The 15740-nt window shown below is 50.9% G+C and overlaps 2 protein-coding genes across 3 annotated transcripts in view; one reads left to right on the top strand and one right to left on the bottom strand.

Moving 5' to 3' along the window:
- The window catches only part of LOC140393341 (dynamin-binding protein-like), a 43726-nt gene extending 39834 nt beyond the window's left edge, over window positions 1-3892 (top strand). For both annotated transcript variants that reach the window (XM_072479699.1, XM_072479698.1), the window contains one exon: window positions 1575-3892. In XM_072479699.1, coding sequence (XP_072335800.1) covers window positions 1575-1760 — 186 coding nt within the window. In that variant the 3' untranslated portion in view covers window positions 1761-3892. The remainder of the gene's footprint in view (window positions 1-1574) is intronic.
- Window positions 3893-7350: 3458 nt separating this feature from the next.
- The window catches only part of abcc2 (ATP-binding cassette, sub-family C (CFTR/MRP), member 2), a 154603-nt gene continuing 146213 nt past the window's right edge, over window positions 7351-15740 (bottom strand). The window contains 2 exon segments of the mRNA XM_072479697.1: window positions 7351-7686; window positions 9272-9466. Coding sequence (XP_072335798.1) covers window positions 7557-7686; window positions 9272-9466 — 325 coding nt within the window. The 3' untranslated portion in view covers window positions 7351-7556.

Here is a 15740-nt window from a genome sequence, read left to right as displayed (position 1 = left end):
CTCCCTCATTACTGACCCTCTGACAGTGCAGCACTCCCTCAGTACTGACCCTCTGACAGTGCGGCACTCCCTCAGTCCTGACCCTCTGACAGTGCAGCACTCCCTCAGTCCTGACCCTCTGACAGTGCGGCACTCCCTCAGTACTGACCCTCTGACAGTGCGGCACTCCCTCAGTACTGACCCTCTGACAGTGCGGCACTCCCTCAGTACTGACGCTCTGACAGTGCAGCACTCCCTCAGTACTGTCCCTCTGACAGTGCGGCACTCCCTCAGTACTGACCCTCTGACAGTGCGGCACTCCCTCAGTACTGACCCTCTGACAGTGCAGCACTCCCTCAGTACTGACCCTCTGACAGCGCAGCACTCCCTCAGTAATGCACTGAAGGTTCTCGATAGATTATTTACTCAACTTCCCTCGGGTGCAAGGGATTGACAAGTTATTTTGTCAAGTAATGTGCTGCAACACAGCTTGAAATCTGTCAAATATCTGATTATTTTTTCTTTGTTTTTTTTCCCTCTGTCGCTGCCTCCTCACTTTCTCTCTCTCCCCTTCTCTCTCTCCCCCTTTCTCTCTCTCTCCCCCTTTCTCTCTCTCCCCCTTTCTCTCTCTCCCCCTTTCTCTCTCCCCCTTTCTCTCTCTCCCCCTTTCTCTCTCTCTCCCCCTTTCTCTCTCTCTCCCCCTTTCTCTCTCTCTCCCCTTTCTCTCTCTGTCCCCCTTTCTCTCTCTCTCCCCCTTTCTCTCTCTCTCCCCCTTTCTCTCTCTCTCCCCCTTTCTCTCTCTCTCCCCCTTTCTCTCTCTCTCCCCCTTTCTCTCTCTCTCCCCCTTTCTCTCTCTCTCCCCCTTTCTCTCTCTCTCCCCCTTTCTCTCTCTCTCCCCCTTTCTCCCTCTCTCCCCCTTTCTCTCTCTCTCCCTCTCTTCCCCTTTCTGTCTATTTCTCTCCTCTCTCTCCCATTCTCTCTCACTCTCTCTCTCTCACTCTCCCACTCTCTCCCCCCCTCTCTCTCTCTCCCCCTCTCTATCTCTCTCCCCCTTTCACACTCTCTCTCTCTCTTCCCCTCTCTCTCCCTCTCTCTCCCTCTCTCCCTTTCCCTCTCCCCCGCCCTCTCTCTCTCCCTCCCTATCTTTCTCCCCTCCTTCCCTCGCTTTTCTTTCTCTTTCTCCCTCCATCTCCCTCCCTCTCCCTCCCTCCCTCTCCCTCCCTCTCTCTCCCTCTCTCTCCCCCTTTCTCCCTCTCTCTCTCTCTCTCTCTCCCTCCCTCTTTCCCTCTCCCTCTCTCCCCCCCTCTCCCCCCCTCTCCCCCCTTTCCCCCTCTCCCCCCCTCTCCTCCCTCTCCCCCCCGCTCTCCCCCGCTCTCCCTCTCTCTCCCTCCCTCTCTCCCTCCCTCTCTCCCTCCCTCTCCCTCTCTCTCCCCCTTTCTCCCTCTTTCGCTCCTCCCTCTCTCTCTCTCTCTCTCTCCCTCTCTCTCTCTCGCTCCTTTCTCTCTCACCCTCTCTCTCGCTCCTTTCTCACTCTCTCCCCCCCTTTCTCGCTCTCTCTCCCTCTCCCTCCCTATCTCTTCCCGCTCTCTCTCCAGGTTTACTATGCAGTCTACGATTTCCAAGCCCGGTGCCCGAATGAACTTTCCATTGTCAACAACCAGCGCGTACGAATCCTGCGCTTCCAAGACATGAACGGGAACCGGGAATGGTGGCTGGCGGAGGTTAACGGGAGGCAGGGATATGTCCCCGCCACTTACATCAGAAAAACGGAATATACGTGAAGAAAGGCGAGGATAAGAGGGGAAGAGAAAGACATGAAACAGCTATGCAATTGAGTCAAAGAGTAACGGCTGTCCCTCACTCCAACCCCGAGGCAGTGGACCGAGAGCAGTGGGGCCTCCCGCTGGAATTGGCGTCTCATTTCTCCGAGGATGTTTCTGAGCAAGTGGAATAATCCTGAAACTAACCCAGGCCAAACCTCCTTTGACATTTTGGCATTCTACAAACATGACCTCAGCTGACAATGTACCAGTGCTAAATATTTTATATAATATATATATATATATATATATGTATAGATATAGCACAACTCCCAGAACAACTTTTTAAAAGAATGTAACAGTATTTCAAATCTTTTTTTGCTGATCTAACCTCTCTTTCTCCCCCCACCCTCCATGTTTCCACGGCAACCATTTTGAAATCAGGATTGTACAAGGAGCCAGGTTTTCTAGGCCGAGTTCACATAACCTTGCAGCAACCTACCAGTGATTCAGGATTAAGGAGCAATTTATAAAACTGTGTCGTGTTGCCAAGAGAGCCTTCAGATGGACCCGCTGGCGTTTTATTTCCGGAGTGAAAAGCCTCGAGCTAGGCCGCACTCAAACCTTACCTCCAACTGTTTGAAGGCAGCGCTTTCAGCTGAAATATATCCTTGACTGCACATTGCTCTTTTACACGACACAACTGCAACCTAACCGACTGGAGTATTACTTTTGGAAGCGACTGATGGGAGGGGCGAGTAACTTATTGTTCAGGATATGTTCTGTTATTGGGACAGGGGTGGAAAGCAGTGGGCCGTACACCTGGCGCACTGTGCTGATGGTATAGAACCAACTGGGGCAATTGGTGGAGATTAGGGTCGGGCGAGGGGGTATGTAAACCAAATATTTACATCTTGAACTCATCAACGTACAAAAGGGTAGGAGGAGATCAACCGTGATCAGGTTGAGTGGCAGAACAGGCCCGAGTGGATAAATGTATCCTTCCTCTTCCTGACAGGCCAATGGAGCGAGACCTCCCGCCTAAAATATTAAGGAGGGAACATGGCTGGGGCGAGGGGCTGAAAAGTACACCACTGTGTGCGTACGCAGGCCTGAGCCTTGCTTTCAATCCATTCCTAAAGTTGGCTAACGGGGTTGCTAAAGGTGCTGCTGTTCAGATGTTGTTCCGACAACGTATCTTGGCCATGCCCGAGGCAGCTAATCATCATCACAACAACATCTGTTTGTTCTGGCTTCTTGACCATTGCACGTGGCCAATAGCACTGGACCCCGGCAGTGGATCTCTCGATGCACTTCATTCTCAGAATCACATCTGGGCTTTATAATGGGCCGAGAACATCCTTACTCTGCCAGCCTGGCACCTTGGCAACTCTGCCAGCCTGGCACCCTTGGCAGGGTTCGGTGATGGCAATCTGCCCTGGGAAAGTCGTGCAAAGTGGGTTGCCACATCCGATCCAGGGGATCGCCCTGGCCACCTTCTGAGGCAGTGGAAAAGAGCAGTGGGCCCAGCATCTTATTCCCTCGAGGATGTTAGAATCATAGAATCCCTACAGTGCAGAAGGTGGCCATTCGGCCCATCGAGCCTGTACCGACCCTCTGAAAGAGCATCGTACCGAGACCCACTCCCCCGCCTTATCCCCGTAACCCCACCTAACCTGCACATTTCTGGACACGAAGGGCAATGTAGCATGGTCAATCCACCTAACCTGCGCACCTTTGGACCGTGGGAGAAATCCGGATCACCCGGAGGAAACCCACGCACACACGGGGAGAACGTGCAGACTCCGCACAGACAGTGACCCAAGGCCGGAATCTAACCCGGGTTCCTGGCGCTGTGAGGCATCAATGCTAAACAGTGTGCCGCCCTGGAAGGAATTTTAGTTTAAACTGAGCAAACAGAATCATTGCTGGAACTAATCCAGGCCAAACCTGCTTTGACATTTTAAAGTTACACAAAAATGACATTAGCTGCAGAATTCCTGATCTGCAGCAAGTTTACATATTAACACTCCCGCTGACCAGTAAGAACAGCCCTTTCTGATCAATGGTGCAGTCTATCCATCCTGTACAAACAGCAGCAACATATGAAGGTATTTCTCCATTCTTTGATTAAAACGATTCTATTTGTCCAATATTGTGTGGGTGTGTGTCTGTGTTTGTGTGTGGGTGTCTGCATGTGTTTTTACATGCATGCACGCGTGCGTGTGTCTGCATGCACCTATGTCAGTCTACGTGTGTCTCTGAAAGGCAGGTTTAGTGGATTGAAGCTTAATTTACCTTTTTTCTCCTTATTTTTCTCACTTTTCTTTCCTGAGGTTTGTGACCTATCGGGTGTCATCAGTTGCTCAGGACCGTATCTGAACCTGCCTCCTCTGCTACCTGATACCTACTGCCCCTGTTTCCCAGTGAGGGACCCAACTCCCTCAGTGATAATACTGAAACAAAGCTCTTGAGCTTACCTCCCATTTTCTCAATCGGTTCTTGAGGGAGAAGTTGATATTGAAGTGAGCACACGCCCTTCCTCCCACACAGTCACAATTCACTAATGCCCCAAGGCACAAGGAAGAGCTGATTTTATTCAACACCTATTGAGATGAAGCCAAATTACTCAACATCCAAATGCAACATTCTATTCCTGCTTTAACATGCAATCTGATTTAGTGCAACAGGTATTGGTCCATAACCTACTCACAGCGGCAATCTCTGGAGGACTTACCTACGCAGAGATGCAGAAGTCACGGTCTGACTTGCCCAACCTTCCTCACTGGCGCTGGGTGAGACGGGAGCATCAAAGTTCTCCCCATTGGTCAGGAGCACAGAGAATAAAGAAACACCTTTATATGGGTGAGGATATGTTTGAAGGAACAATTAAAAGGGAGAAGGTAAATGGTTCAGATAATCGGTGGGGGGGCGAGGTTCAGTCTGGATTTTTAAAAATAGTTATTCTGGAGTTAGAAGTGATTTATTTTCCTTCCAGCTCAGAGTATCTATCAGGGCAGAAACATCCAAAGTTAACGATTTAAATCAATTCTGTCGGATGGTTCCCAGCCCAATCGTCCAGAGGAAGTTCGCACTTCAGGGCAATTGCCGGGTAAACCCTTACATGGGAACTTCGGAGAGGGAATCCACAGCACATCGTTGGGATTCTCCCAGATATAGTGCTGGGGAACCAGGAAGTTTGGGGCCAAAGTTTATTCTTGTGTAATGTGATCTTGTGACTGTGGCACCACCAAATAGCCTCAAGTCTGATCCATCAAACATTCCACGATCAGGCACGATCCAGCTGCCCCATAGCACCAACCATTCAGAGTAAAACATTGGGTCAAATCTTTGGGGTGGGATTCTCCACAATGAGCGCTGGCATGTCTTAATGTACCATTTGCATCTATTTAGTGGACCTCGCACCCTATGCTCCGGCCTCCGGGATTCTCCAGTCCCCATGGGCGGGGATCAGTGTGGTCTTAGTCCACCACGCCATGGCCATGCTGGTAGAGATCATTCAAGGGCCATGCCCCCTCCACCAACAATGCACTGCCTGCCCACACCCAGGGACGCCAGTGATAAGGAGAATCACCACAGGGACACCCGTGACAGGGGACCTCTCCCGGGACCCCTGTAATAGGGGATTCCCCATATGGGTCACTGTGATAGGGGGAATCCCCCCAGGGACCCCTGTATTGGGGGACACCCCCCATGGACCCTGTAGTAGGGAGACCCACCCCTGTTAAAGGGAAACATTACATCAAAGAGAGGTAAGTGCATTCCAAGCACTAAGTGCATTCCAATCACTCAGTGTATTATTTCACTGCACCTATCTCTGGTGTGGTCAATGTTTACAAACATTGAGTTTCACCACTTAGGCCACTGAGCCTGAAGGGAGATGAATGATTCAAAGCTACAGATGGTTTCTGGAAGATTTTGGTAGCACAGTGGTTAGCACTATTCCTTCACAGCTCTAGGGTCACAGGTTCGATTCCTGGCTTGGGTCACTGTCTGTGCGGAGTCTGCACATTCTCCCCGTGTGTGCGTGGGTTTCCTCCGGGTGCTCCGGTTTCCTCCCACAGTCCAAAGATGTGCAGGTTAGGTGGATTGGCCGTGCTAAATTGCCCTTGGTGTCCAAAAAGGTGAGGAGGGGTCATTGGGTTACGGGGATAGGGTGGAGGCTTGCTTAAGTGGGTCGGTGCAGACTCGATGGGCCGAATGGTCGCCTTCTGCACTGTAAATTCTATGATTCTTTGTTATATATCCTGTGAGGCACCTTGGAATGTCCTCTTAAGGCGAGGTTGGATAGGCTGGGACTTTTTTCCCTGGAGCGTAGGAGGTTTAGGGGTGATCTTATAGAGGTCTACAAAATCATGAGGAGCATAGATAAGGTCCAAAGGTAGAGGATGTAGAACTAAAGTCAGAGGTTTAAGGGGAGAGATACAAAAGAGACCAGAGGGGAAATTGCTTACACAGAGGGTGGTGAGCATCTGGAACGGGATTCCAGAGGCAGTGGTAGAGGCGGGTACGATTATTTCCTTCAAAAAGCAGACAGTTACATGGGTAGGGTGGGTATAGAGGGAAATGGGCCAGATGTGGGCAAGTGGGATTAGCTTGGTGATAGAAACTGGGCGGCATGGACAAGCTGGGCCGAAGGGCCTGTTTCCATGCTGTAAACATCTGTGACTCTGTGTCAATCACAGCCCACTACTAGAAAGCTATGAAAGGCTTGCAGCTAATGAATCTGTCTGAACCAGAGCAGGTCAGAGCTGCTCCCCTTCCAGGAATAGACACGTGGAGCTGCAAGGTGTTACAGCTGTAATTCTTCTCATTGCCCCTGTCTAGACTACACTCCAGCTTCCAGGGACAGGGAGGAGATTACAGAGATAGGGAGGGATGTGGGACTGGGGGAGATTACAGAGACAGGGAGGAGATTACAGAGATAGGGAGGGGATTACAGAGATAGGGAGAGGATTACAGAGATAGGGAGGGGATTACAGAGACAGGGAGGGGATTACAGAGACGGAGGCGATTACAGAGACAGGGAGGGGATTACAGAGACAGGGAGGGGATTACAGAGACGGAGGCGATTACAGAGATAGGGAGGGATGTGGGACTGGGGAGATTACAGAGACAGGGAGGAGATTACAGAGATAGGGAGGGGATTACAGAGACGGGGAGGGGATTACAGAGACGGAGGCGATTACAGAGACAGGGAGGGGATTACAGAGATGGAGGAGGTTACAGAGATAGGGAGGAGATTATAGGGATATGGGACTGGGGGAGATTACAGATATAGGGATGAGATTACAGAGAGGGAGGAATGTGGGACTGGGGGATATTACAGAGATAGGGAGGAAAGAGGCCACAAGAAGAAAGTGGAGGTATTGGTAAAGAGGAAGCCATTGTAGGTCAGTGAGCACGGTGGGGAGGGGGAGCTGAGCAGAATTTAATGAAGGATGCGACCTTGTTGGTACGTAACTCGGAACTCTGTTAACTCGCAATCCCTCGCTGACTGTCCTGTTGAACCAAGCAGCGGTACAGCTCTGTGTGTTGTGTATATCTCGCCGGGTAAATGCCACAGATAAAGTTCCAGCCATACTGAACCTTCCACATGTCACAAATCAGCAATGCTTTATTCCAAGTCATTTTCATATTGCAAAGTAAGAAAGAAAATTTTGGAGAACTGTTGTAAGATCCAGTAGCCTCAGGTTCCTGAATTGTACCGCGATTGACACTGGGGCACTGCGGCAGTAGTAGAACTCCTTCCGTTCAGCAGTCAGCAACACTGCGTTGTCACGTCCAGCGAGACCCTCACAGCGTTGTGTCCTCTGTCACTGTTATGCCTGCATCCTTTGTCATAGAGTAGAAATGTCCTTGGCTTCGGAGCAGTGCGGAGGGAGTGTCAAATTCAGTGATTCTTCCAGCATCCAAAACCATCACCCTGTCACAAAGCGAGGTAAAGGGAGGTTAGTGTCACTCGGTAATGCAGAACTCGAATCTTGCTGAAAAGAGACACGTGTTACTGAAGCTTTTCAACCTGCACCCATCAGGACAAACTCAAGAACACCAAATTTCAAACAATGGCAACGATTAATAGGACAGGAGAAACGGGGGCAAGGAATATGTTCAAGCCTTGCGCCATTTTTAAATAACCCAGGAGCTTGGGGAACCAATGATATCTTTTGAATTCTCCATGGCAACACCTCAGCCAATCAGAGTTGACTTGCCTTTCCTCCTTTAGTATAAGTTGTTGCTCCCCCAGAGTTCGCTGGTATCCCAGAAATATAAAGAGAATAGGCTTCAAGTGGGAGGACACTTTACCTTTAAAACAACCCTGAACACATCCAATGGTCTGCGAAAAGCCTTTTGAGTGTGTGTATATATTAATAATAATGTGTACACGTTCTTTATTCTTTTGTGGGTTGAGTATTGCCATCAAACCCTGAACCATGCCTTTGAACTGAGAATTTCAGAGCGAATTTAAGAGCCATCCACATTGCCGTGGGTTGTTTTTTATTCGTTCATGGGATGTGGCTGTCGTGGGCTGGGCCAGCATTTATTACCCACCTCGCCATCCCTAATTGCCCTTGAGGGGGCACTCAATCACATTTCCGTGGATCTGGAGTCCCACGTAGGCCAGGACGGGTAAGACCTGCAGATTAATGAACCAGATGAGTTTTTACAACAGTTGATGCTGGTTTAATGGTCACCACTGCTGAGACTAGTTTTATATTCCAGATTTGTGAACTGAATTTCCACCAGCTCTCATGGTGGGATTTGAACCCGTGTCCTTAGGTCATTAGCCTGGGCATCTGTGGTCCAGTGACATTGCCACACACCACCACTGAACAGGCGCCGGAGTGTGGCGACTAGGGGCTTTTCACAGTAACTTCATTTGAAGCCTACTTGTGACAATAAGCGACTTTCATTTCATTTTTTACATCTCCCCCATTTGTCTACATGTGTGGGTGGGGATAAATGAGGGAATGGGTGGGGGTGTATGAGAGAGACACACAAGGACATGCTGGAACTGAGCTTGTCATCCCCTCTCCCGCCAACTGCAACAATGGGATGTGACAGTTTCGCATATTCCACGATCAACATTATTTTTTTTTAAAATATAAATTTAGAGTATCCAATTTTTTTTCCAATTAAGGGGCAATTTAACGAGGCCAATCCGCCTACCCTGCACATCTTTGGGGTTGTGGGGGTGAAACCCACGCAAACACGGGGAGAATGTGCAAACTCCACGCGGACAGTGACCCAGGGCCGGGATTCGAACCCGGGTCCTCAGCGCCGCAGTCCCAGTGCTAACCACTGCGCCCCATGCTGCCCTGACGATCAACATCATGACCAGATTTTCTCCTCTTCATCACGTATTGTGTGTGGGATCTTGCTGTGTGTAAATGGGGTGCCGTGTTTCCCACATTGCAACAGTGACCCCACAGCAACAAGGTGCGTCATTGGCTGTTCAGTGCTTTGAGACGGTACTGACGTTGTGGAATATGCCGATCCAAGTTCTTTACCTTGTGCTGTCCATGACGGTGTGCAGGCGGTGAGCGATGGTCAGCACGGTGCACTCTGCAAACTCGGTCCGAATGGTGGTCTGAATCAGATCATCTGTTTCCAGGTCCACAGCTGCCGTGGCTTCATCCAGAATGAGGATCTTGGATTTGCGCAGGAGAGCTCTGGCGAGGCAGAGTAGCTGTCGCTGACCCACGCTGAGGGCAAAACAACACAACCAAATAAATAACCAATTCCTAAAGCACAATTCAGAGTGATTTTATAAAAATTCAGATCAGGTCTTTGGGCCAACCGTGTTTGTAATCACCTGTACGGCCCATGAACTCTCGGGGTCAAAGGAGCAGAGATTCCCCTGTCCTCCCTCACGCACACACACACCCTGCACCAAAAGTCAATTTCTTATATCCCTCCGGCTGTTGCCAGCATTTATTGCCCATCCCTAATTACCCACGAGAAGGTGGTGGTGAGCTGACTTCTTGAACCGCTGCAGTCCATGTAGGTACAGCCACAGTGCTGGTAGGGAGGGAGTTCCAGGCCACAAACCCATCGCACATCCACAGGGATCTCACTCACTGCCAGCTGAAGGCACATCGGCATTCACTCACAAACACCCTCATCTGCCCCATGGATCGTGCCCTCCACCTGTTCATTGGCACCACTCACCACCCATATAAACCAGGCATCTTCCTCATCTGGCCTGGCAGGTGTCCTGCTTGCAATCTCTCCACCTATCGACGTGCAGGACAAGCTGGTTCACGCCAAATAGGAGAGGACCCAGCCTGGTGCAGGGATGCCCAATCTCAAGGCCCCGAAGATCTTGTGACCGGAGAGCACGTGGACCATGTGAGGATCCTCCAGTACAACCTCCATCAGACAATCCTACGGTGAGTGGTGTCGCCTGCCCCTGCCGTGGAAAGACCTGGGGTCACAATCGGGCGAACTCGGCGCCCTCTCAGATCCACAGCAGACAGGGACATCCCAGGGTGCTGTCAGTGGGAGGACAGCTAGAGGCCAGGAATCTGCGGAGTCTGAATCAGGTGACGAGCCTCTGGACTTCAGCCGCAAAGACAAGCTCAGGAACATCGGGAAGGGATGCCCGCTGCGTTCCTCAGGCACAGTGGAGCCATTTCTGAACCTTCACTCTGAGGTGATGGTGCCAGCATGGGGGCGACGCACCGAAGCCAACACTGGCAGCCACCGGGGTACCGCTGCAGGACATCGCTCCTGCACTGCTGCAGGAACTGCACCACATCACTGAGACAGTAGCTGGCCTCCATCAGAGTCAATGCGAGAGTGGGGATGGGCAACTTGAGCTCACTCCAGATGCCCCCCCTCCTCAAGGAGTCAGCCAGGGTCCCTCGGGCACCAATAGCCCCCCTAACTCCGGGAATGTCCGGCTTCTCCCAATCCCCTATTCCAGTGACCCCAGCAGCTCCAGCTCCGCATGCCGAGGAGGGTACCATTGCCACACAGCAGGATCCCGAAAACAGCCCCGGGCCCTCCCGATCTCATCGCCCACCCAGGTCATCACAAACACAGGGCCTAGCAGCTGCCTCCGCCTCCGCTGTGGATGGTGTGGATACACCGAGACATAGTGGCAGGAAAGTCAGGAAGTTGGAGTTGCACAGCATGGGCACGCGTCTTAATGACTTATAGATAATGTTTTTTTTTAATTTAGATTACTCAATTCATTTTTTTCCAATTTAGGGGCAATTTAGCGAGGCCAATCCACCTACCCTGCACATCTTTGGGTTGTGGGGGCGAAACCCATGCAAACACAGGGAGAATGTGCAAACTTCACTCGGACAGTTACCCAGAGCTGGGATTGAACCTGGGACCTCGGCGCCGTGAGGCAACAGGGCTAACCCACTGCGCCACCGTGCTGCCTGACTTGTAGATAATGTTCACCAATGTAAATACATTCATAATCACATCTGCTGGTCTCTGGCTCCTGGTAATGGTGAGGAGTCTTCGTGTCATTCAGAAGTGAAACCTTGGTCCCTGTACAAAATTACGTCCCAGCCCCTTCCTCTGTACAGAATCCTAACCCTCTGTTCACAGTGATTGCCCCATCCCTAATCACTGCTCACACCAGTGATGTCCGCACATTGATGTTGATTGTGTGGGGTCATCATATCCTAACATTGTTGGGTCACGTAGTACGTGTGCTTTGGGCATCTCTGAGACGGGGGCTGACTCACTTGTCTGCATTCTCGACAGATGTGGGTGCAATACTGAAAGAGACAGGTAAAAACCTGACAGTGGGCAGCACGGTAGCACAGAGGTTAGCACTGTTGCTTCACAGCTCCAGGGTCCCAGGTTCGATTCCCAGCTTGGGTCACTGTCTGCGTGGAGTCTGCACGTTCTCCCTGTGTCTGCGTGGGTATCCTCCGGGTGCTCCGGTTTCCTCCCACAGCCAAGAGATGTGCAGGTTAGGTGGATTGGCCATGCTAAATTGCCCTTAGTGTCCAAAAAGGTTGGATGAGGTTACTGAGTTATGGGGATAGGGTGGAGGCGTGGGCTTAAGTAGGGTGCTCTTTCCAAGGGCCGGTGCAGACTCGATGGGCCGAATGGCCTTCTGCACTGTAAATTCAATGATGTATGATTATTGAAATATTGACTGGGAATGCTATCGTTCGAGTACTTTAGATGGGTCCGTTTTTGTCCAATGTTTGCAGGAGGGTTTCCTGACACAGTATGTAGATAGGCCAACGAGAGGCGAGGCCATATTGGATTTGGTACTGGGTAATGAACCAGGACAGGTGTTCGATTTGGAGGTATGTGAGCACTTTGGTGATAGTGGTCACAATTCGATTACGTTTACTTTCGTGATGGAAAGGGATAGGTATATACCGCAGGGCAAGAGTTATATCTGGGGGAAAGGCAATTATGATGCGATGAGGCAAGACTTAGGATGCATCGGATGGAGAGGAAAACTACAGGGGATGGGCACAATGGAAATGTGGAGCTTGTTCAAGGAACAGCTACTGCGTGTCCTTGATAAGTATGTACCTGTCAGGCAGGGAGGAAGTGGTCGAGCGAGGAACCCGTGGTTTACTAAAGTAGTTGAATCACTTGTCGTGACGAGGCATGAAGGTTCAGTTAGGGTGCTCGAGAGTTACAAGTTAGCTAGGAAGGACCTAAAGAGAGAGCTAAGAAGAGCCAGGAGGGGACATGAGAAGTCTTTGGCAGGTAGGATCAAGGATAACCCTAAAGCTTTCTATAGATATGTCAGGAATAAAAGAATGACTAGGGTAAGAGTAGGGCCAGTCAAGGACAGTAGTGGGAAGTTGTGCTTGGAGTCCGAGGAGATAGGAGAGGTGCTAAATGAATATTCTTCATTAGTATTCACACAGGAAAAAGACAATGTTGTCGAGGAGAATACTGAGATTCAGGCTACTAGACTAGAAGGGCTTGAGGTTCATAAGGAGGAGGTGTTAGCAATTCTGGAAAGTGTGAAAATAGATAAATCCCCTGGGCCGGATGGGATTTATCCTAGGATTCTCTGGGAGGCTAGGGAGCAGATTGCTGAGCCTCTGGCTTTGGTCTTTAAATCATCTTTGTCTACAGGAATAGTGCCAGAAGACTGGAGGATAGCAAATGTTGTCCTCTAGTTACCGGGGTTGTCTCTCCTCTCCTTCTTGAACAAGAGACCAGTGAGCCTTACTTCTGTTGTGGGCAAAATCTTGGAAAGGTTTATAAGAGATAGGATGTATAATCATCTGGAAAGGAATAATTTGATTAGAGATAGTCAACAAGGTTTTGTGAAGGGTGAGTTCTTTGAGAAGGTGACCAAACAGGTGGATGAGGGTAAAGCAGTTATCCATTGATGTGGTGTGTATGGATTTCAGTAAAGCGTTTGATAAAGTTCCCCATGGTAGGCTACTGCAGAAAATACGGAGGCATGGGATTCCGGGTGATTTAGCAGTTTGGATTAGAAATTGGCTAGCTGGAAGAAGACAAAGGGTGGTGGTTGATGGGAAATATTCAGACTGGAGTCCAGTTACTAGTGGTGTACCACAAGGATCTGTTTTGGGGCCACTGCTGTTTGTCATTTTTATAAATGACCTGGAGGAGGGCGTAGAAGGATGGGTGAGTAAATTTGCAGATGACACTAAAGTAGGTGGAGTTGTGGACAGTGCGGAAGGATGTTACAAGTTACAGAGGGACATAGATAAGCTGCAGCGCTGGGCTGAGGTGGCAAATGGAGTTTCATGCAGAAAAGTGTGAGGTGATTCATTTTGGAAGGAATAACAGGAAGACAGAGTACTGGGCTAATGGTAAGATTCTTGGTAGTGTGGATGAGCAGAGAGATATCGGTGTCCATGTACATAGATCCCTGAAAGTTGCCACCCAGGTTGAGAGGGTTGTTAAGAAGGCGTACGGTGTGTTAGCTTTTATTGGTAGAGGGATTGAGTTTCGGAGCCATGAGGTCATGTTGCAGCTGTACAAAACTCTGGTGCGGCCGCATTTGGAATATTGCGTGCAATTCTGGTTGCCGCATTATAGGAAGGATGTGGAAGCATTGGAAAGGGTGCAGAGGAGATTTACCAGAATGTTGCCTGGTATGGAGGGAAGATCTTATGAGGGAAGGCTTGAGGGACTTGAGGCTGTTTTCGTTAGAGAGAAGAAGGTTAAGAGGTGACTTAATTGAGGCATACAAGATGATCAGAGGATTGGATAGGGTGGACAGTGAGAGCCTTTTTCCTCGGATGGTGATGTCTAGCACGAGGGGACATAGCTTTAAATTGAGGGGAGATAGATATAGGACAGATGTCAGAGGTAGGCTCTTTACTCAGAGAGTAGTAAGGGCGTGGAATGCCCTGCCTGCAACAGTAGTGGACTCGCCAACACTAAGGGTATTCAAATGGTCATTGGATAGACATATGGACGATAAGGGAATAGTGTAGATGGGCTTTAGAGTGGTTTCACAGGTCGGCGCAACATCGAGGGCCGAAGGGCCTGTACTGCGCTGTAATGTCCTATGTTCTATGAACAGATGTGATGCTGAAGGGGACAGGTGATGATGCATAGAAGGGATCAAATACTTTTAAAGTCCATGTTCCCGCTGGATTCCAGCAAGGCCTACCTGAGATGTGACGCTGATCAGACAGCGAGTGCCCTGATGACCCTCATACTCGTACCAAACCAAACGTTGCTATTTTGTGCTCTTAGCAGAGTCCTCACTTGTTCTCGTCTTTGTTCTTGCAGAATCCTGTCGCTGGTAGAGTCTCGCAAGTACACCGGCCCCGTCTGGCAGAGCAATGGCCTCAACACCTGGGGCGGGATTCTGTCAGTCCGGGGCCGGATCGGAGAATCCCCGCAACTGGCGCGAATCGCGCCGCGCCACCGGCACGCGATTCTCCACAGGATGGGCCGAGCGGCCGTCTAAGAAAGCCGAGTCCCACCGGCGCCGTCCACACCTGCTCTCAGCCGGGGGGTCCGACCCCGGGGGGGGGGGGGCCTCCGATGTGGCCTGGCCCGCGATCGGGGCCCACCGATCGGCGGGTCGCGCTCTCTGGCTGGCGGCCCCCTTCCGCGCCGGCCCCTGTAGCCCTGCGCCATGTTGCGTCGGGGCGGGCGCGGAGAAGGAACCCACTGCGCGAGCGCAGCCCCTGCGGCGCCCAGTTGACGCCAGGATCAGCAGCCGGAGCAGCGTGGGCCGCTCCAGTCCCGTGCTGGCCCCCTGTAGGGGCCAGAATTGCTGATCCTGGGGCCGTGTTGACGCCGTCGAGAAACGCGACGGTGTTTCCGACAGCGTCAACACTTAGCCTCAGGATCAGAGAATCCCGCACCGGAATCCTGGTATTCCAGGACCTTGTCATCCCCCCCCCTTTTCACTTCCTCCTGCTCGAAGTAAACATGCAGTTCCTCCATCTCCTCTCCATCCAGGACATCCCCACCCTGGACACACCACGCGGATGGGGAAGGGGGGGGGGGGGGTTACTGGAGTGTTCCGCCAGGCCTGTCAAGACACCACAACCACATTTTCAGGATCCCAATGATGTGCTGCACCAGGTTATGAATGAGCCACGTTGCACCTTCTCCCAGCTGGAATCTCAGGCCACCCCTCAGGCACCATCAGCCAAGTGTCGCCAAGGAACCAGCCCAGCAGCCTCTGGGGACCCTGGAAGATGTCAGGACTCTGAGAGCTGCTGATAACGTACGAGCCATGGACACGCGCTGGGTATCATGCACAGACCTGGATGATAAGACCATAAGACATAGGAGCGGAAGTAAGGCCATTCAGTCCATCGAGTCCACTCCACCATTCAATCATGGCTGATTTCAACTCCATTTACCCGCTCTCTCTCCATAGCCCTTAATTCCTCGAGAAATCAAGAATTTATCAACTTCTGTCTTAAAGACACTCAACGTCCCGGCCTCCACCGCCCTCTGTGGCAATGAATTCCACAGACCCGCCACTCTCTGGCTGAAGAAATTTCTCCTCATCTCTGTTCTAAAGTGACT

The sequence above is a fragment of the Scyliorhinus torazame genome, chromosome 16, assembly GCF_047496885.1.
Source record: "Scyliorhinus torazame isolate Kashiwa2021f chromosome 16, sScyTor2.1, whole genome shotgun sequence".
NCBI classification, from domain to species: Eukaryota; Metazoa; Chordata; class Chondrichthyes; order Carcharhiniformes; family Scyliorhinidae; genus Scyliorhinus; species Scyliorhinus torazame.
This window is presented reverse-complemented; position numbering and strand designations above follow the sequence as displayed.